Genomic DNA, 21,285 nt, shown 5'->3' with positions numbered 1-21,285 from the left:
CTGTGACTCACACATCTAAGTAATTTCTCAATGTTTCCTCTGTCTGGGGTGAAGCAGGAGTCAAGATTAACATTGTCTAAATTCAATATTGTCATGAATACTATACATTACATACTCTTATGACTATTTTCTCCTTGTACTAATTTATCAATTTGAAGGGTCTAGGAGTTATGCATACTTGTGGCAATAGAAAAATATGTATATGTGTGAAAGTTTAAAAACTCTATAAGTATTTGAAAGATCTAACTATAACCCCAATTTATTGAACATCATTTAATACTGATACAAACCCCATTAGTCCCTGTCATTAGTTATAAATTTATGTCTTAAATGATCATATTGTAGAATAAATTAAAGCCAACCCATACTTTATTAAGGCAGAGAAGTATATTGCTCGTAAATTCAATAGCTAAGTCAGAAGTCCTCTTACAAAGTGAATGGACTTGCTTTAGTAGTGTTTAAGTAAAGGTGAGATTGGTGAAAACATGGAGGCAATGCCACTAAAGGGACAGTTAATAAGCACTTAAAAAGAGATGTCAATTTCAGTTTTCAATATGAAACACTGGACTGGGTCAGTGCTGGAAAAGTCGAGAGCGGTGGTTGTCATCCTTCCCTTGTGAAAAGGTCATCTGAATCATGAAGGGGTAGTGACCCACAGGTTAAGAAATGCCAACTGGCTCTGTAGTAGAACCGGGGCAATATCTCCTGTTACACATGTTTCTAAGTATTCAAGTATATTTCCAAGAACATTCTCTGGAATGTGATAGGTATTTACTTTGTCCCTCAGGGAGTGCATTAGAATAAGCATTGTGATTGGAATAGTCGTGATGTCACGGTAGTTTGCAGGGCAGGTACTTTCCTGGAAAGGGTCAAGAAGGTGGACATAGGAGTGGTGCTAAAGGACACAGGGGACAGAGAAAATATTTTTAATAGAAGCAGAGAAAGAACACTGGCAACTGGACAATTCTAAGAGAGCTTTGGATTTTATTTTACTAGAATGAGATAAGAATCTATGCCTCCTGATATGAAAAGTCTGGAGAACCTTACGCGGTTTCCAAAAAAGGACAATGTTAACTGCTAGAACTGAGTAGTAGATGATGGAATAGAACTGCCTTAAAAATGAATTCAAATATATCAGCATATGCAGTCAACTCATTTGCTGACTTGAAGAAGTCTTCCAAACCTATTATTGCCTGTAATGAAAGACTATATGCACTAATCATAACATGCAACCGTAACAGTGCTCACAGCATCTAAAAAATCATGATACAGGGATTTTTCGATAGACTCAGCACATTTTGCATTCTGAAACCTGATTGGCTGCTCTAGATGCTCTGGATGATATAAATTGGGGCCCAGAGTTGGAAGAAGTCAAAGGATCAAGCATCCCTGAGCTTCAGACAGAAACTCACTCAGAACACATTCAAAGGTATGTGGAGTTTATTCATAATTTACTATCTTAATTGGGGTCATTTTTTCTCTGAATTTTATGTTTCAAAGGTGTGAATATATTGCACATTTCTATTACTCTGTGCCATCCACAACATATGTGCTTCTTCAGCTTTACATAATTAAATTATAGTCTCTGATCATTGAAATGAATGTTCAACTTTGTGGTACAGCAATGCATCATTTCTGTAAGTTTTAGGTCAAGGATTCCAAAGCTTTTATGGAGCCAGATTTCACACCAAAATGTTTATTTGCTTTTTTAAATTAGGATAGTGCTTTAACAGGCTATGACCTACTTCTTTACAAAGCTTTGTTTAATTATATCAAGTGTAAATGCTTTTTTCTTATTAACTTAACCTCTGTAAAAAGAATAGATTTAGAAGGTAGAAAATCTCAATGTACTTTTCATAGCCAGCACCATTACATGTTACATTCATATCTTATATGTACTTCATGGTGTTGTCATAAAACAATGTACATTTTTGGGGATGGCCAGTTCTTGCTTAATGTCTCAATAACATTCATATGTAGGATTCCACTGTTGACAAGCTAAAGATGATGTTACTGATGAAAGACAGAATTTTTTAGGTAGAATTCATTTAGAACCATTAAAGAAGCAGAGAATGGTAGCACTGTGTCCTCCCTTTAGTTTAACCGCATCTTTTGATTTCCACCTGGAACTCAAAGGTGTTATGAGAGATTCTTGCCTAAAATTCTACAGATGGTGACATCTGGACCTAAACCAACTCTTCCATTAGTCTATTCTGGAAAATTACTCAAAATTTTCTCAAATAATTAGTTTATGCTTTTAACAGTGGGCTGTACCCAAAAAGAACATTTTCATGTCTTCTTACAAAAGCATAAAATTACATTCACTTTGATTACCTCCTCAACTTTCTATTTGATGAGGTTCTTTTAATCATTATTTATAGATCATTTACCTCCTATGAATCTATAGGCTATATATATATATATATATATATATATATATATATATATATATATATATACACAGAAAAATGGCATACAAATTCATTTTGGTAGATAACTTGTCTTCCTATAACTTTTTAACCTTTAGCTAAACTGAAAGGCCTCTGTAGCATAATTACAATAGAGAAGCAATGCTATGGGTTCAAAATGGGAATCACATATGAATGAAGTCCTTTATCAAGAAGAACCCCATCTTTTTATTATCAGTACACTAATGTGGACTATATAAATGTATGAAACATAATTATGTTTATTCCTATAAAAATACATTTTTAAATGGCTGGTGTTAATTTCCATTTCAGAACCATCAAGAAATGGGGACCTGGATTTTGTTTGCCTGCCTCCTGGGAGCAGCTTTTGCTATGCCCGTGAGTAAAATACCCCTTTTATTGATTGTATCCAATTTCACAAGCTTGGAAATATAAATTTGCCCCCAATGGTTGGTGAATTTCAGGGTTTCATTCAGCACAAGATCTAATATCCCCAAGTGTCTAAGTGTTGAAGAATCCCTTAAGGAACTTTTAAAAAAGAAACCCATGAATGTCTCCACCACAGATTGTGACTCAGTACAGCTGAAATGGGGCCAAGCACTCCACATTTTAACAAGCATTTTAGCCTCAGAGAACTCTGCCATAACAATTAACTTGTAAACACCACTGCTGTCTCCACAAGGAGTAATCTTACTTGAAGGAATCCTTGAAAGGCTTCCAGAGAAAGTGTTTACTCAACCCTAGGCAAATGTGACATCCAAACAATCTCTAAGACTTAATTCCTCACAAGTTTCAAATTTTCTTCTTGCCTTAAGGAGGTAACATTTCTATATTTGATACTCCGACTTGCACCACCTCACTCTTCCCCAAGGACCTCCCACTCTGGTGCATTGATTTACACCTTAGGTAGGACTTGACCTTAGCACGTTTATGGAGTTCTGCTTATGCCAAATTCATAGATAGCAAGCAGTTATAGTAGAAGGTCTGTACATTACTGTTCAAATGTACCAAAGACCAGGAAGCCTAGCCCACTCTCCAGACACAGGTACATAATGTCAGGAAGCTAAGAACATACAGTAGCAAAGCTTTTGGTGGTATAAAGAATATTCGGTACAACAGAAGCCAGTAAGCTTGTATACCTGCCTCTCTTCTCTCACACAAAAGACCAAGATTTTGTGCTATGTGCTCTTTAAATCCTGCATTTTGATGATTCCTTGTACTCTGAGAAGCTGACATTTATAAATTCATCCACTTTTAATACTCCAGTCTCAGAGAGCTTATATCAAGATAAAATAAGGAAGACAGCTACCTAACTAATGTTCATTTGCATTCAGATGAGAGTGAATAAATTGGGCTGCAAAACACAAGCATTTTGGAAGAGTAGATTTGAACTGACCTTTTAGTAGCTTTGTGTCTGAGTGAGGTTTTCTGCTTTATGCTCACACCTTTCTGTCTCCTGCCCCCCCACCAACCAGAACTCCCTAGTCAGCTGACCCCACTTTGAGAAGCACAGACAGTTCTGGTTTAGAAAATTGTCCAGGTTGCTTTTTATTTGGAACTTCTAAATTTCTGTCATAAATCATTTATAGAATAATAAAAAGGGTTGGCCTTGATCTTCAATACATCAATTATTTTATTGTTCAGGGGATGGATGTAGGATGTTTATATTTTATTACTCTCATCTTGTTCTCACATTGAACAATAGAGTTAGGGTGTTATTTATTTACTTTGCATGTTAATTACTAGGAAGCCCTTTGATACTTCAACACTTAACCAGCTCATCTTTAAAGGGACCCTTGGTGAAACGATTCCTTGCTTGTTGCTATTTTTCAGTTGTGTAATAGAAATATACCTCTTTCCTAACACAGAGGGAGTTTGATCAACAAGTAAATGGGTGGCTGGAAAGGGGTAGGATTCTTTGACTATAACCCCTGGGAAAGTCATTTAGCTAATCAGTGCCTCTTTAAAATGAGAAGGCTTCTCCACCACAGTATACATGCTCAGGCTAAAAGTAGACCTCAAATACATTCTGTACTATGTATATATTTTTTTTTTTAAAAAATAAAGCTTTAGACATCCTTAATGTGAACAATTGATACTGACTTAATTTCTTTCTTTCTTTTCCTCTTTCTCCTTTTTCTTTGTCCTCCCCCCCCTTTTTTTCTTTCAATCTGCCCTCTTCCCTTTCTAAAAAAAGCTACCACCTCATCCTGGGAGCCCTGGTTATATCAACTTAAGCTATGAGGTAATTTTTCTATTTACTAATTTTGACCATTGTTTGAGTTAAAGATGTCCTGAGATCTGTAAAGAGTGGTGTATTGATTCTTCATTCAAGATGTTTCTCAAATGGTCACACTTTTTCAGTTCCCACCAGCAGCTTTAAGCCCCGACTGATGGCCTCAAATCTGCATTTCCCAGCACCCTTCTACCCGATCACTCTGACTCAGCCTCTACTTTTAAACCTAGTTTTAAATGTATCCACCATGAACTACCACTCAGGAAGGCTCCATGATAGGGCAGAAACTGAACTCGGCTTCAACAGTCTTGTTCTATGCCAGCCTATAAAATTCGAGGAGTAAGTAAGATGTTAAAATCTTTTCTAGCTGGAAAAATTGATGATTCAAAGACATCCACAAGCGGTGTGCATTTCTCACTGGCTCTGCTAAGTGATCAAGGAAAAGTGGTTTCAAAGAGTCTCTTCAGAGTGACAGAAAGCAGAAGAATTTTAGAAACAGGGTTTGGGGGTCTCCTCAAAGGCATGCAAATTCTATAACCTTGGGAAGATCTATTTTTCCCCATGGAACTTTGGTTTCCTCATCTAGAGAAGGGAGACAATGATAACTACATTTCAAAAATATTATTTGGAGAATAATAAAGGGCATGGAAAGAGCTATTCCACTCATAACTTGAGTGAGGTTAATAGTTTTTTGTTGTATTGATTAAATGATGTACCATACAAGAGAGTTATAAATCTGAGTCTAACTAATAAGGCAATACTGTCTAGAGAGAAATGAAATTCTTTATTTATCTCACAGGTTCAGATAAAGATATGAATCTGTTTACTTATATAAACTGAAGAAAATTGCTAGTAGGAATCTGAGGCAAATTTTACTGTTTAAAATGTTGATATATTTGATCAAGAAATCTATGTCTTAAGGATGAAAGGAAAGGTTTCCACCTGTTTTCTCCTTTGTGATATGAAATAAGAAAGAATCAAATGAATATTATATCACATTGTTGTGTCATAAATTTTTAATTGTTTGTTTTGCTCTTTCAATGAAGAGCAGGAACTGTGGAATTAAATCGAATTACTACTTTTGTAACTTCAGCTAAGTGAATGAACCTACCTGAGTTTTCATAACATTACCTATAAAAGTGAGGGTGATACCTGCCTCAGATCATGTGAGAAAACATGAAAAGTGGATGGGATGGATATAACACAGTACCTGACACATAGGAAACATCCAACAAATGTTTACCTTCTTCTTTCTTTTGTAGAAGTCACATTCTCAGGCTATCAATACTGACAGGACTGCATTAGTGAGTCTATATTTCATACTGCATTAGTGAGTTTAGTATTTAGTTCTTATGTAGTTAAACACAATCAAATGCATTCTAATGTCTCTTTCTCTTAAGGTGCTTACCCCTTTGAAGTGGTACCAGAGCATGATAAGGCAGCCGGTATGTAAACATTTTGTTCTTCATTCCCTTTAGAGAATAGGCATGCATTTTAATTCCCTTTTTAACTGAAATATCATGTCTACTCCATCTACAAACACTAATGGGAATTTTAGTTTGTAAAAGGTCATATCTGTGTACACTGTTAGAAATTCTTGCAAAGGAAAAAAATGACTAAAATATTCATAAGGTCATAATAACAAACACTACTGCTACTTCTCCAGTTAGAAATCAATTGAGCCAATGGTAAACCTGACTCTTTGTTTCTCACCAGTATCCTTCCTATGGTTACGAACCCATGGGTGGATGGCTGCACCACCAAATCATCCCTGTGCTGTCTCAACAGCATCCCCCGAGTCACACCCTTCAGCCTCATCACCACCTCCCAGTGGTGCCAGCTCAACAGCCAGTGGCCCCCCAGCAACCAATGATGCCAGTTCCTGGCCACCACTCCATGACTCCAACCCAACACCATCAGCCAAACATCCCTCCATCTGCCCAGCAGCCCTTCCAGCAGCCCTTCCAGCCCCAAGCCATCCCACCCCAGTCTCATCAGCCCATGCAGCCCCAGTCACCTCTGCACCCCATGCAGCCCCTGGCACCACAGCCACCTCTGCCTCCACTGTTCTCCATGCAGCCCCTGTCCCCCATTCTTCCTGAGCTGCCTCTGGAAGCTTGGCCAGCGACAGACAAGACCAAGCGGGAAGAAGTGGTGAGTATACCTTGAAGCCAGAAACAGACAAATCCTAGGAAAGCGATTTCACAGAATTGGCCCCAGAGTTCTGAGTTCCAAAACAAATCAGACCCCAGAGTTGCAGACACTTAAGGTCTTTGCTTCTGTTAGTCCAAGCATACATTGTATCTTTTTCCTTCTTTTTTACAAATGATTTGCTGACATGTCTTGGTAATTAGCACCATGGATTTTGTGGTAAATTTAAATTCTAATCATTGAATTATCAGCAGACTCTGCATTACTGAAATGTAACCATTTAAGAGTAACAGAACAGGTGAATATCATTTTTTCTAGCATTTCAAAGGGTTGACTAGTTTGAAGAGGCTAAAACTACAGGAAGACTATAAAAGGAGTAATTTTTGAGAATGAAGAGAACCAATATTTGAACAAGCTGAAAGAAGTAGAGGGGAACTATCTTTCAGGACTTATAGGAAAATTGCCTGTCTAAAGTGATCATTCAACTTAAAAGTGGCTAAATTAGTGAGACTGTTAGGTTCTTCTTCAGTACCAGGACTCCACAGACTAAGTGTTTGACAAGAGGTTGTCACAATTTAGCATTAAATGCTCTCGTGTTACAGAAAGCTCTTACAAACAAGTGAGAATAGTTAATGAAATGATCCTTATGCACACAATATTGGTTATATATATGAAATGATGTGATTATACTATGCACATGGATTCAAATGTGATAAATGCTATTAAGGATTTGCTTCTAAGAATCAAAGAGAAGTGAGGCAGGAGTGACCTAGATTCTAGTCCTAGCTTTTCCCTCAAAAAAAGAAAGTGGTGGTAGGGTACCAAGTTACTACTATTTTGGAGGTGATTCCCTTCTTCAAAACAGGAAAAGGAAAAAACAGACAACTCTAAATAGTATTGCCATAGTTTCCTTATAAGAATACTGTCATGCATGACTTCACAATTCTATGCCTGTTTATGAAATGAGATAGAGCTTTTAGTAGTTGACTAGAATTCAATAACCTGGTAGCTATTTCTGATTATCATAGACTAAGTACATGTTCTCTGTTTGCATGCAAAGGTGGTTTATTTGTGTCTTTATTAATGATTAACACCGTGGATGTGATCATGTGTTTTTATCTTGCCCAAACTATTTGTGGAAAGGTGACTTTGGGGAGGTAGTATGAACTTTTTAGACTCAGTTCTCTCCTGCTTAAAATTAGAGAAAAAATCCTGATGATTGCCTAGAGTTGCCTTATGGAAAATGAAATAAAGTAATGAGATTACAGCAGGCAACACTTGATGCAAGGTGGCAGCTACTATTATATCATTAAATAATGTCTTAGAGGCTTGAACATAAGGAACTTCTACTTAATAGCAAGATGAGGAACTTCAGAAATTACAGAATCAAACTCAATGGTTGTACATTGTTTTACAAAACTGAAGCCATAACTTATTATTGTAAATAGTATTCACTAGGACTGTTTGTAAATTATGTTAATTGTTCCTTTTGCTATATTTTTTCAGGATTAAAAAATTCAGAAAATGAGAGAACCGAAGTGGATACTTCGGTTGTTTTTAGGAATAACTCAAGAACACAATGATTTGTGCCTACAATCACTTAGTAAATTCTGTAACTAAAAATAAGTATCATTAGCAGATAATAAAATGTTTTAAAAATCATTCATGTCTTTGTGTTGAATTAAATTTAAAATTTCCTATCACTTGAGAGAACTTATAAGTGACTATTTGTGAATAATGTAGGGACTGGTCATTTGCTCCTACAAATTGACCATTTAGCAGGCAAATAATGACTATATGTCTTCTTAGAGAACCTTTATAGTATCTCAAATCTTTTCTTAAAAATAGAAATTTGTACATCATTAACAAATAGCTGAGGAAGCTAAAGAAATTTCAGCATGGTAGTCATTGAACCTGAACCAAATGAAAGCCAGTTTAGAAGAAAAATTCTTTACATTGAAAAGGATAAACTTTAAGAATCGCTTATATTCTAAATCAAATTAGGACTTGGAGCTCTAGCTTTATTCTTCACACCACATTAGTAATCAAAATCTGGTCTTTTGAACTCATTTTACAGAAAAAAATATTTTCAGTGAAATTATGTTATATGTAGAGTATTTCACTGAGTTTGAAATTACTGAAATAATCATTTTGCCTAAGAAAAATTTAATAATGGAGCTTCAAACAGAGAACTGCAGTGATTTTATACACAAGTCATTTCTTTCACTTCATAATCTTTAAGCTGATGAAGCCTACCGCATTGTCTTCAAAACGTTAACAGATGCATAAAATGGACTTAAAAGAAGTTTTCTTTCCCACTCATATTTATATTTGAATCATTTTTTCCTCTTACACCCACACAAAATTGTAAACAGTCTTTGCAGGGTTTATATTACACAGCATCCATAGTAACTTTATTCCAGTACCTTCATGATTTAAGGTCCCTTAATCATTTTCTGGAATGTATAAACATAGCTTTACTGGGAAGGTATCAATATGCAGACAAATAAGTTGATTTTTAAAAAACTGAAATGCAATAAGAAAGGTAAGAAAACATTTAATCAATTATCATAGGCCACTTTTAATCAATTGACTAAATATTTCTCAAGCACTCAGTAGATTAGGTACTATACTATATGTAATAGTAAAAACAGTAATTGCCTATCCTTACAGAAAGGGATGCAATAAGATAGCTAATCAACAGTAAAGGATGCCCAAATGGCATTAATCCTATGGCACATAGCAGTCACAATTAGAAGCTGTTCATCAGCTTGCTTACAACTCATTCCTCATTGACAGAACTGGAACTGATCCCAACATATGGCCTTCCACCTACTCATGAGAGAAATGTGTCTTCTCTACTGCCCAGGGAGAGAAGGTCCATTCATTTACACCAACTATGGCATCAGTTACCATAACTTAATACTGCTTGTCTCTTATTAGTTGAGGGAAAGGTTGTAGTGGACCATGAATATAAAATGAGAACAAAGGACAAGTTTCTGGGAAGAAAGAACTCTTAGGGATTAGGAATCCTTTTATCAAAGGATGTATAGCTACACTCTAGGAAAAAAGGGTGTTGTTCTTTTGATCATTTGTCTGGAATTTGTGACTCATGGAGCTGTGTCTGCTGTCTTGTGATCAAAAGTTGGAAGCAGAAAAATAAAAACTCCTGAGGATATTGTTGGCACCATTGTGTCCTGAAATTACCCATCCCTGGGACCACCTACAGCAACATGTTTTGATATTTCAATGAGAAGCATGAGCCAAGGAGCTTAAACAGAATTACCATTTTTGTAGCTGTGTTATATAAATTGACTCTAACTCTTCATGACTATCTCTAAAAGATGAGGGTGATTGTACTTGGCCAGACCATGGACAACAACTTGTAGAATGTGCTGGATTGTTAGTAACATAATACTTGATATAGGAGCACTGGACATGTCTTTAGCTTCTTTCTTTTGTAGAAGGCACATTCTCAGGCTATCAATACTGACAGGACTGCATTAGTGAGTATATATTTCATACTGCATTAGTGAGTTTAGTATTTAGTTTATATGAAACTAAATTAAATCAACTGCATTCTAATGTCTCCTTCTCTTAAGGTGCTTAACCCTATGAAGTGGTACCAGGGCATGCCAAGGCATCCGGTATGTAGACATTTTGTTTCTTATTACTTTAAGTTAACAGGCATGCATTTATAATCTCTTTTTTCATTCAAATATGTCCACTCCAATGTGTACGTTTAGTGCTAGCATTGATAAAATTCTGTTGGAGTTGAATTGGCTTCAAATGGCATGGAGGTCATAGGCATATGACAATGTTTATAAGATAAACCTTTAAAACTTGAGGTTTTACAATATTTTTCATATTAAATAACATCCTAATTTCAATAAATGCCTAATATATTGCTCATATGTACCTCACAAACTTTACTTTTGGGTGCCTATGCATTTTTTCTTGAATGTTTTATGATATTGGGTTTGTACCATATTGAAGAGTTCAGCTTCAATAAATAATGGCTATGATTAGTAAAATGCTCATAGTTCACATATTCGAAAATATGTTTAAGAGCAAATACTGAGGATAGATATTGTAAAAAAAATCTGTAAGTAATTATTATTTATCAAAGAAAATAATGGCTGCCATACTACTCAAATCAACATGTAGATACATAGAATTACAATGCAATGTGATGTTTCAAACTGCACACACATATTGGGGCATTTATATCATTTAAAATTCAAAAGAAATAAAATTTAAAACTCAGTTTCTTGGCCATATTTTATATTTTCTAAATGTTCAGCACCCACACTGGGCAAAAGACTCCCATATTGGGCAACACAGATCTAAGACACTGCTAATAGAACTTAAAATTTTATCAGTGTTCCTCTATACAATACTTTCTGAGGCAGAACCAGCTTGTTTATTAATTCAAGGATTTGAGACAAAAGATGATACAAACCAGACTGACTGGTTAAAACTGAAGTTCTCGCTAAGAGGCTATTTCCTAAGCAGGTCAGAGATCATAATCTTAAAAGAAAGTTTTCTAAGAACTGGAAAATTCTCTTTCTTTCTTTTGTTAAGCAATTATACACTACAACGGTTTCTCCTCTAGTTCCCTTTCCAAACAGACAAATCTGGAATTGAAATAAATTCCTTTCCCTGCTCGTAATAGAATTGTTTTGACACTAAAGGAATGGTTTCAGACCCTGAGCCAGCCACATCTGGACTGGAGGTAGGTTAGGTCTGCCCTGGACCTAGAACTTCGCTGGAAAGAGGTGAAAGTTTAAGCTGATGAAAAAGTGAAACTAAGAAAATTATTTTGCTCAATTTTGATGGAGACTTATTGACCATAAACTCCAGAAAAAAAACCTCCATTATCTTCTGTTTTATGATTCAGACATTACAGTGTTATTAGGGCATATACATGTTGTACATACACAAGTCCATTAGATTGACCTATAGTAAAAGGACACATGTGAAGATATGTACCATTTGAGCAACTTGAAATATTAAATAGGTCTTCTCTCCATTCCAACCACCTAAAGAATATATAGTGATGGCATTAGCTATTCCTACCAAGGTACATCATAGTTTATTCACTAAAATTCAAGAAAAATATTTCAAGTTTCTCCTTTTTTTCAAGAAACACGTTTACACCTCCTTTCCTAACTCAATACAAAATGGAACTATAGACCCCCCCCCCAAAACCTGATGTTTGCTCCTTGGTAGCAAACGGTAGCAGGCAATACCAAGAATGAACTTAAGCACCAAACATAAAAAGCTATGTGAGATAAAAATAATTGTGGTGTTTTTTAAAGTAATGCAATGTTCTACTTTTCTTAACAGCTTAACATGGAAACCGCAACAGAAAAATGATTTTCACCAGTCTCCTACCTTTCCAGAACATAATGGCATGTAGTAGTGTTCAATATTGCTTTAATAAAATTCTCATCGGCTTACATTTGTTGTGAAGTTCTTGCAACTTGTAGTTTTCCTTTGGGGTGATATGTTTGTTAATCCTATCCCCCTTTTTAAAAAAAACAATAAGAAGTGAGTAGCTTTATGAGTAGGGGTCTTTGGCTGAAATTTAGTTATTCAAAATGCTTTATGAGAAGAGTTCACAAGAGATTCATATGAAACAGCTGACACTTATAAAAGATATATAATTATTGGGAATTGTGGGATGGAAGAGGTGAGGGGTAAAGAACATGGTAACAACAGTCATTTTGGCCCCCAAACATTTACCATAGTAAACAATAACTGGATCCTTTATCTAAAAATTCAAAATCAATAAATCCCTCTTACAGATATCCCTGTCCTTTAATGGAAAAGAGAAAGGAAACGAGCGAATGGAGAGATAAGGAGAGGGAAGAAAACACCACAGGCTTAAGTATTTACCTTTCCTTATGAGCCAAAAATATCTCAAACAATATTCAATTATTTCACCATAAAACATCCAAATCCTGTATTTGAGTGCGGAATTTGGGTGCTCTGAGGCCAGTCAAGTGTCTACACAATTTCAAAGATGGTTCCCTGTGTTGTGAGTATGGATGCTGGTATTCAGACATTACAAACAGAACTTCTGGTTCATAATCATGATCATAGCTGTGGAAAGTTTTACAAATCTCTCATCCTCTCTGTATCTCAATTTCCTCATCTATAAAATGTAGTGATATCATTCTTTGAGTCTTTTTTTTTAAACTGAAAATTGATTCTTCTATTTGTTAGATTCTACCCAATAGTGGAGAGGGTGCCTTAACTGGCCTTCCCCTGTAATCAGATTGATGACTACCTTAATTGTCATCATAGAACCTTCATCCAGAAACTGATGGAAGCAGATGCAGAGATATACAGCTAAGCACTGGGCCGAGCTCCTAGAATCCGGTCGTAGAGGAAGGAGTAATAATATGAGCAAAGGAGTCAAGAACATGATGGGGAAACCCACAGAAACAGCTGACCCGAGCTAGAGGGAGCTCACTGACCCCAGACTGACAGCTGGGGAAACTGCATAGCACTGAACTAGGCCCTCTGAATGAGGGTGACAGTTGTGTGGCTTGGGCAGTTTATGTGGTCACTGGCCGTAGAACCAGTATTTATCCCTAGTGCATGAACTGGCTTTTTGGAGCCCATTCCCTGTGAAAGGACACCTAGCTCAGTCTAGACACAGAGGGAGGGCCTTGATCCTGCCTCAGTGTGATGTGACAGACTTTGTTGACTCCCCTTGTGAAGTCTCACCTCTCTGAGGAATGGATGAGGTGTGAGGTGGGGAGATATTGGGGGGAGCAGAAGGAGGGGAGGGAGAGAGAACTGGGATTGGTATTTAAAATAAAAAACTTTGCTTAAAAAATAAAATAAAAAAGAAAATAGATTCTTCTCTCATACAACCCATCCTGACCACAGTTTCCTCTCACTTCACTCCTCTCTTGCTGCTCCCTCTCCAACCTCCCCTCTCCCCCCAACCATGATTCTTTCCACCTCCCTCCACTTCTCTTCAGAAATAAGCTGGCCTCTAAGAGACAACAACCAACACAACAAAACAAGATACAATGAGGCAAGGAAAATGCCCTCATATCTAGACTAGACAAGGTAACCCAATAGGAGGAAAATAGGTCCAAAGGCAGACAAAAGAGTCAGAGACATACCCATTCCCACTATTAGGAGTACCACAAAACACCAAGCTAACAGCCATAAATAGCCTCTAAATTCAATCCCTGCTGGATGCAGTCATTTGTAGGTTTTCAGGGGAGGTGTGTGTGAGTGGGTGTTTGTGTCTGCTGCATGTACATGCTTGAATGCTTACACATTTATATGCGTGTGTGTGTATTCAAGCATCTGCAAGCCAAAAATTGATGTCTTTATTTACTGCTTTCCACATTGCTTGTCTTTGAGACGAGGTTTCTCACTGAACTGGAAGCACACCAATTCTAAAGACTAGCTGGCCAACAAGCTCCAATGATCCACCTGTCTCCTCCTCCCCAGTGCTCCAGATTCCAGATACCCACTCTCATGCCTTTCTATGTGGGTGCTGGGTATCTGAATTGAGATTCTAATGGTGCCCGGCAAGCATTTGATAAACCGAGCCATCTCCCCAGACCCCAGACACAATTCTTATATTCACAAATGGGGTCTCTTGACTGTACAACGCAAAGGGAATACTGCACAGTTGGAAGTAGAATTAATTGACTACAAATTTTTTATATATCATAAAAGTTTTCTATGCAACAGGCTCCAATGTGGAGATCTGTAATTTTTGACATTATTGCCACTGTGATCCTGTATGATACCCACCACTTCCTACCTGATATTCTAGATGCTTTAAAACGTGTACCTCCAATACCAACATCACTTTCCACGCCCCACCCTAGAGATATCAGGGCTATAAATTTACCAAGAGTGTATAGTAAACAATTTCTAAGCATTTTGCTGTGTCTACCCAAAGAAGCTTATCATCTATCGGGAAGAGCACAGAATTTGTTTGATATAGTACTATTCACAACACATCTTGGGAAAACCTCTTAGCGGAGAACTAAATCTCCCTCGGATGAGTGAGAGATGGCCTTTAGAAAAGATCACGTAAGCTGATGTACAATGATGGATGCTCTCCTGATACATGGTACACTGAGACGAGTAGAGAGGGTGTTAATTTCACTTTTGGGAGTATCTTGAGTTCTGGACAGGCTCCTGTCTCTTTTGATTCCAGTGGTTAAACTGAAACAAATGCAAGAACAGTTCTCAGAGGAAACAGAAGGAACTGTCTTTCTTTCATTGGTTAGTTCTGAGAAAGCTCTTGTGTGGAATCCTTATATGCCATTTTAAAAATGTTTCCTTTCCCCTTCCCAGGCTTCCTTCTGCAGGCACATGCAACACATATTTAGAAGCCTTTAAATGATTCTCTGAAATTCACTAGGATGACTATAATGAAAATACCATTTAAATGTCCCTAGCATGATATTTAATCATAACTAATTAGTTTATATATTCTCTCTCTACCTGGAATTTAAGTGCCTAGATTAAAATAGATGAAAAAGTTCAAAGATCTAATGAAAACATGTACATGTGCGCATGCACGCGCGCACACACACACACACACACACAGAGAAAGAGAGAGACTTAGACTTTGCTTCCTGTTTTGCAGCTTCCACAAATGTTAGTTACTGAGGCAACAGTCCAAACTGGCTCCTTCTACTGGGTTTTGACTGGAGAAGGAAAGAAGGAAATGTTTGCAAATTTGCACAGCTGCATGCAATAACAAATCCAGTCTCTACAGGTTTACAAAATCCCATTTTCGGCCTGTGATGAGGAACTTGGCTTCAGCCTGGTTTCTACAAACGATTTTTCACATCCAAAAATAGGTACAACAGAAAACTTCAAAATCTATTTCCTTTTCTTAAAAGACAGCACCCAGTTTTCAAATACTTATAAAATATCGCTGCTAAAAGGTGCAGTTTCTGTCCACAAGATTTACAGAAATGGTTGAGAGAGAAAAACATTTTCTGCCTTTGTGGCTCATTCAGGTAGAAAACAAGTGTTCTGAATGAATAATAATAGTTAAGCAAGAAACTAAATGGACAAGTTGATTTAGTTGATGGCTGTTATTATCAGTAATCAGAAACACAATAGAAAACCTTTTCTGGCACTTGGAAACGTTCAACAAATTGCATAAGATCAGAATTTAAGAGCAGTAAATTTTCTTCAGAAACAACTTATGTAATAATCTTTTTGTACATATTTAAAGTATGTATATAGTATAGTGGCCTATGCACGTGATTGAGAAAGGGAACTCTATAGAAACGAATCAAAATGCTCACAATGTTTGATGTCTTACATAGCCAACATTTAGAAAAGTTTGTGATGTCACCAAGATGGTGTGAAAAAAAATCACCAAACTAATACTTACTGGTACTTCAGGGGAGACTCAAAGAAATTTTCATATATGGGTATGGGATAACAGCAAGAAGCTTAGCTTTGTGAACATTTTGGTAACATTCAAAACTAAGAAAATAATAATTTTAGATATTTTCTCTGATGTAAGAAGAATAAGACATATGGAAATAATGAGGCCTAGTAAGGTATATTGCCAAGGTTGCCTTTGTCATCTGTAAACAGCTTATGTTGTTTTATCAATCAACCACTGCTTTCCTTTAATGGGGTAGCCATAAGGAAGGTGACATGCATCATTTTGGGGTTCCACACCAGTATATAATGAAAGTTCATAATGTCTCAAAGTCAACAGCATCTATGGCAACACCCTCTCTTGTTGCCTGTTGTCATTATATATAGTACTCAAAGAATGAAGCTCAAAAATGTCTCGGCAGCAATGATACATGATGTCACATCTGTTATGGACCATTCAGGTGACACTGCCGAAGTCTTATCCACCGGGACTCTTGTTTCCTTAGTTGTGACAAAAATAATATTAAGCTAGAAGATCACATGGGCACTCACATTATTAAGCCATGTGTATTTGAAAGTCAAGTTTCAAATGCTGAAGAAATAACTCAGAAGAGAGGTAGTGGATCCTTCTTAAGATGTGCTTCTAGTTCGCAACAAAAATATGATTGGTTTCAGCAATGACATTTCATTTCAGTTAGCCTGGCTTGAGGGCCCCAAGCCCTCTTTAAGTGCAACAGTTCTCAACCTGCGGGTTGCGACCCCTTTTGGTGGAGGTGGAGCAAATGATCCCTTCACAGGATTGCATATCAGATATCTACGTTATATTTATAAAAGTAACAAAATTACAGTTATGAAGTAGCAACGAAAATAATTTTATGATTGGGGTCACCCCCAAATGAAGAACCATATTAAAAGTCGCAGCATTATGAAGGTTGAGAACCACTGATGTGTTGCAGGAAGGGGGGCCCCTTGTTCCGTCCCGCCCGGCTAGCTTACACGTGAAATAACCACACAGAAATTGTATTAATTTAATCACTGCCTGGCCCATTATCTCATGACTACAAACTTGACTACTATAAATGATTATCTATTAACCTGTATTTCTTAATTATACATTACAGATTTAAATGAGCTACACCATCACAATCCCTTAATCATGATCAGAATATACATATAACAAGATTGACCTTAAATTTATATCCATAAAGCAAAATCCATACCAATGCAAATTATTCATATCTATATCACTGATGTAGATGTTCCAGAGTAACAGGAGGAGAGACATCTTAATGGCCATCCAAAGAAGATGCAAACACAGGATGCAGTGAACTGAGTGAAAACAACCCATCCAGTATGACTCCTTTCCCATGGTTTCCCCTTCCTCCCCTTCCTTCTATGGGGTCATTCATTTCTGAAGCTTTCTGTATCATGCTGGCTCTGGCCTTAGTGCGCTTCTCACAAGCGGTACAACATACATATTCTGAAACACACATATGATATCATACCTCTCTGGGGCCCTTACATCTCAGTAGCAAAAGCAGCTTCAGATACAACTGATCCCCCCACCTTCAAACACCCCACAGAGAGCTCCTAAGGAGCCAGCCAGCCAGTCTTCCCAGCTGGAATGCATGACAAGAGGCCCTGGGAGGGAGAAGGCCTTGGGTCACTGTGATTCTCTGAGTCAGAAACCCTGGGGATCTCTCTGCTCTGAAAGGCCTTCCTAGGAATACCAAGTCAAGAGATGCAGAGTGCTCTCTTAGGGAACTATATTTAAAAGTTAAAATCTTGAGATAAGTGATTTTATCGACATCTGCCTGTTTAGAGGAAACACTAGAAATGCAATATGAATGTCAGACGAGGGACAAACTGTCTAGAAGAAATGCTCACACACGTTCCTGGTAAGGGGCTCCTATACAGAATATATCAAATCATTCTTCCAACTCAATGATAGAAAGAAAAGTGCCCAAGAAAAATGGGTGAAGGATCTGAACTGTACAAATGCACGAGTAGCCAGTAAACTTAGGAAGAGGTGTTCAGTATCACCAGCTATCAGGGATCTGCAAATCAAAACCATGGGGGATAAGCATCACGCAGAAGAGTGGGTGAGGATTCGATAGCCTTCGACTGCACTGTTTAGTGCGAATGGAAAATGCTTTGGCAAACAGTTTGGTGGTTTCTCAAAATGTTAGGGCAGAGTTCTATGACTCAACAGAACGGAGAGTGTAAATTTGTATCCAAATGTGCAGGTGCGTGAACAGACAACATGATGCCGACTGAAAAGTAGCCAGCCCAAAAAACCAGATTGTGTGATTCCATTTCCAAGAAATGTTCAAAGCAGGCACATTTTAGAGCCACAGGTCGGTGGTTTCCAGGGATTCAGGGGATGAGCAGAAGACAGTGATGATGAAGGAAGGCAACTCTATTTGTGGAGGGATGAAATGGTTCTACAACAGAGTGTGAAGTGACTCCCTGGAGATATCATTGAGTTATTCAGTTTAAATGGGCAAATTATATGATAGGTGAATTTTATTTAGATAAATCTGCTTCATTAAAGAGAGAATGAAACGCTGATTTTTATCCCCTGACAAGAATCCTTGCCTAATGATGGAAGGCCCTGCTGAATTTTCCATTACTCTTGCCAATTTAAGGACCGCAATGTAATCAGGCTTCTATTTGAGAATAGAACTAGGACCACTGTCTTCTAGAAGAAGGATTGGGGACCTTCTTCTGCTCAAGCACCAGGGTACAGTCATGATCCTCCCTAACACTGACCTGCTTGCAGCTCCCATCTCTGCTTGCTCATGGCCTCCTCTATGACAGCCCTTCAGAACATACAATTGTTCTTGAATTCCACTTAATCTGTGAATAAATGCCACTTAGTGCCACCAGAAGAGCTCAGTGTATTCCTCATAATTGAAATTTAGCACCTCATTGTTGCCCTTTACAGTGTATTTATTTATTAGAAGGGAAAGAATCTAATTTAAAATTGTTTAAATTTATTTATCGTGTATGTGCACGTGCAAGCGCACAGACATGTGTGAGCTCATGTAGGTCAGAGGACCCCTTATGGAAGTCAGTTCTCTCCTTCCACTACATGGGCCCCTTGGCTCAAACTCAGATCATCGGGCTTGGCAGCAAGCAACTTTATCAGCTGAGCTATCTCACAAACCCCAAGAATCTATTCTTTCAAGTATTTTTTAAAAGTTAGAACAATGCCTCCAGGGGCCAATGTCTATTTTCACAATTATAAGTAGAAAAGAAACTAGCACTAGGTGACAATGAAGAGAGTGGTCACGGAACTCAGAAAAGCCCTGCCATTGTTATCGAACATCCACTGGAACAAATGCAGTAGAATTTATGACACACTTTATAAAATTATATTAATTACACTATGTTTATTACTATTACTGGTTTGTTTTCTATTCTTCATCTCTTCAAAAGATTCTTGGGCACGCAGGATCACTGCCTATAAATATGAGTTTATTAGTGCCACTATGTGCATTCTACCTTGCACTTAAGATTTTGTTTAAAATAGTGTGTTCTGCTAGTCACTTCAGTTAACTACAAGGCAAAGCTTCTGGCACTTACTATATTCATGCAATAGCACTAATACATAGCTTTCACCTCTTCTGGATTTGTCTTAAATGTTTCCAACATAAAATTACTTGATATTATCTGACTTTTTAAAAAGATGATGCCATTGCATTCTAAAAGATATTGGTTGGTGTGAGAAGTAGGTTTTCCCTGAGGAAGGCTATCAAGCAATGTTTCCAACGGTGTCCCTCTGTGTCCTTGTTTTTTACTGAAGCAACCATACAGGCTTCTTCTCAAGCAAGCCAGAGAGCTGTATAATAGATGCTGAACAAACTCTGAGGCACATGCTTCTTACTTTTTAAGGGAAAAATAGGGGAAAATCAAAGAGTTTAACAATCTTATTCATTGGCATACATTCAGCGCCTCTGAAATTTGGCCTGGACTTGGGGTTTGCAAATTTCTATGGAAAATGAGCTGGGTTTGGCAAGCTTTGTGAAATTTGAAACTGATAAAAATGCTTCATGCTTTCTCAAGACCTTATGCCACTAACTGTGTGGGACTGGAAAAATATTGTTTAAAAGTCCATTTGAACACCATCAATAAACAATTTTCTTTATCCATCTGAATTAATGAAATTCTGTTGATTTCAAAGCATAACTTGAGCAGAGCTTCTTTGAACTTTGATTAGGAGATGGTGTTCCATAGACACCACAGACATCGATCCATCAGGTTCGATAGAGTTCACTTCAAAGCCAAAACTGTTGATAGAGTTTTTTATTTTACCTTGTGGAGAACTAGCTGGAAATTCCAATGATACTTAGGTTGTTAGGAAGCAGGTCTTGAACTCAGAAGAAAAGATTAAACCAAAAGAGATAAAAAAATATTATTGTAACATCCCAAGCCGTTATATAAAAGAACATGATGATGAATTCCATTGCAAAGTTCATGACTCTCAAATATTATCATCTCTAAGCCAATCGTCTCTGATTTTTCTACGGAGTTGTCTATCCAAATGCCTTTTTGACCCTCTCACCTGCCATCTCAGGTCATATCAAAATTCACTTATCCAGTATCAAAATCCTCACTTTTCTTTCTGGCAAATTTCTTTGTACCCCACCCTCCCACATCTTGAGACATGTTGATTGTTGATAAAGCATTTTTCACTGTTCTCCTCGATGATTATGATGATCACTGAAAGTAAAAGGAGAATGATGTTTTCCACTGAGTTTGGTCAGCCAGATACTATACTGTACTTCTTTATTCTTTTCTTGAACTTGTGCCCCACATTTCCTTTATTGTAGAGTTCTATCGACTCTCTCTCTAAAACAGTTCAGGAACCTGGCACTCCTCTCTGCTGCTCCTCTTTTACCATCACCCCATTTCTAGCCTCCATTAAGTCAACTTAACAATCCACTCTTGCTCTTGCTTAGCTAAGTTTTCATAGGAGAAATCAGAATGGTCTCAAAGACAAGTCTTCCTTTTATGATATACGCATAATGTGTTGTGTGCATATTAAATACACTAAACCACATTAATAAG

General features: G+C 37.3%; 1 protein-coding gene across 2 annotated transcripts; it reads left to right on the top strand.

Moving 5' to 3' along the window:
* The first annotated feature begins 2,753 nt into the window (after positions 1 to 2,753).
* LOC121445587 (amelogenin, X isoform) lies at positions 2,754 to 12,195 on the top strand. Of its 2 annotated transcripts, none has more exons than XM_041647727.1 (6): positions 2,754 to 2,807; positions 4,627 to 4,674; positions 6,066 to 6,110; positions 6,454 to 6,819; positions 10,419 to 10,463; positions 12,166 to 12,195. In XM_041647727.1, exons 1-6 carry the CDS (start codon positions 2,754 to 2,756, stop codon positions 12,193 to 12,195), a joined length of 588 nt encoding a protein of 195 aa, XP_041503661.1. The 2 variants fall into 2 exon arrangements, with proteins under 2 accessions (XP_041503661.1, XP_041503660.1); XM_041647726.1 differs by having other exon boundaries at positions 6,382 to 6,819.
* Positions 12,196 to 21,285: the final 9,090 nt, after the last annotated feature.

This window comes from Microtus oregoni, unplaced genomic scaffold (assembly GCF_018167655.1).
Source record: "Microtus oregoni isolate MIOR12 unplaced genomic scaffold, Mior012 000216F_ref0000361, whole genome shotgun sequence".
Lineage (NCBI taxonomy): Eukaryota > Metazoa > Chordata > Mammalia > Rodentia > Cricetidae > Microtus > Microtus oregoni.
This window is presented reverse-complemented; position numbering and strand designations above follow the sequence as displayed.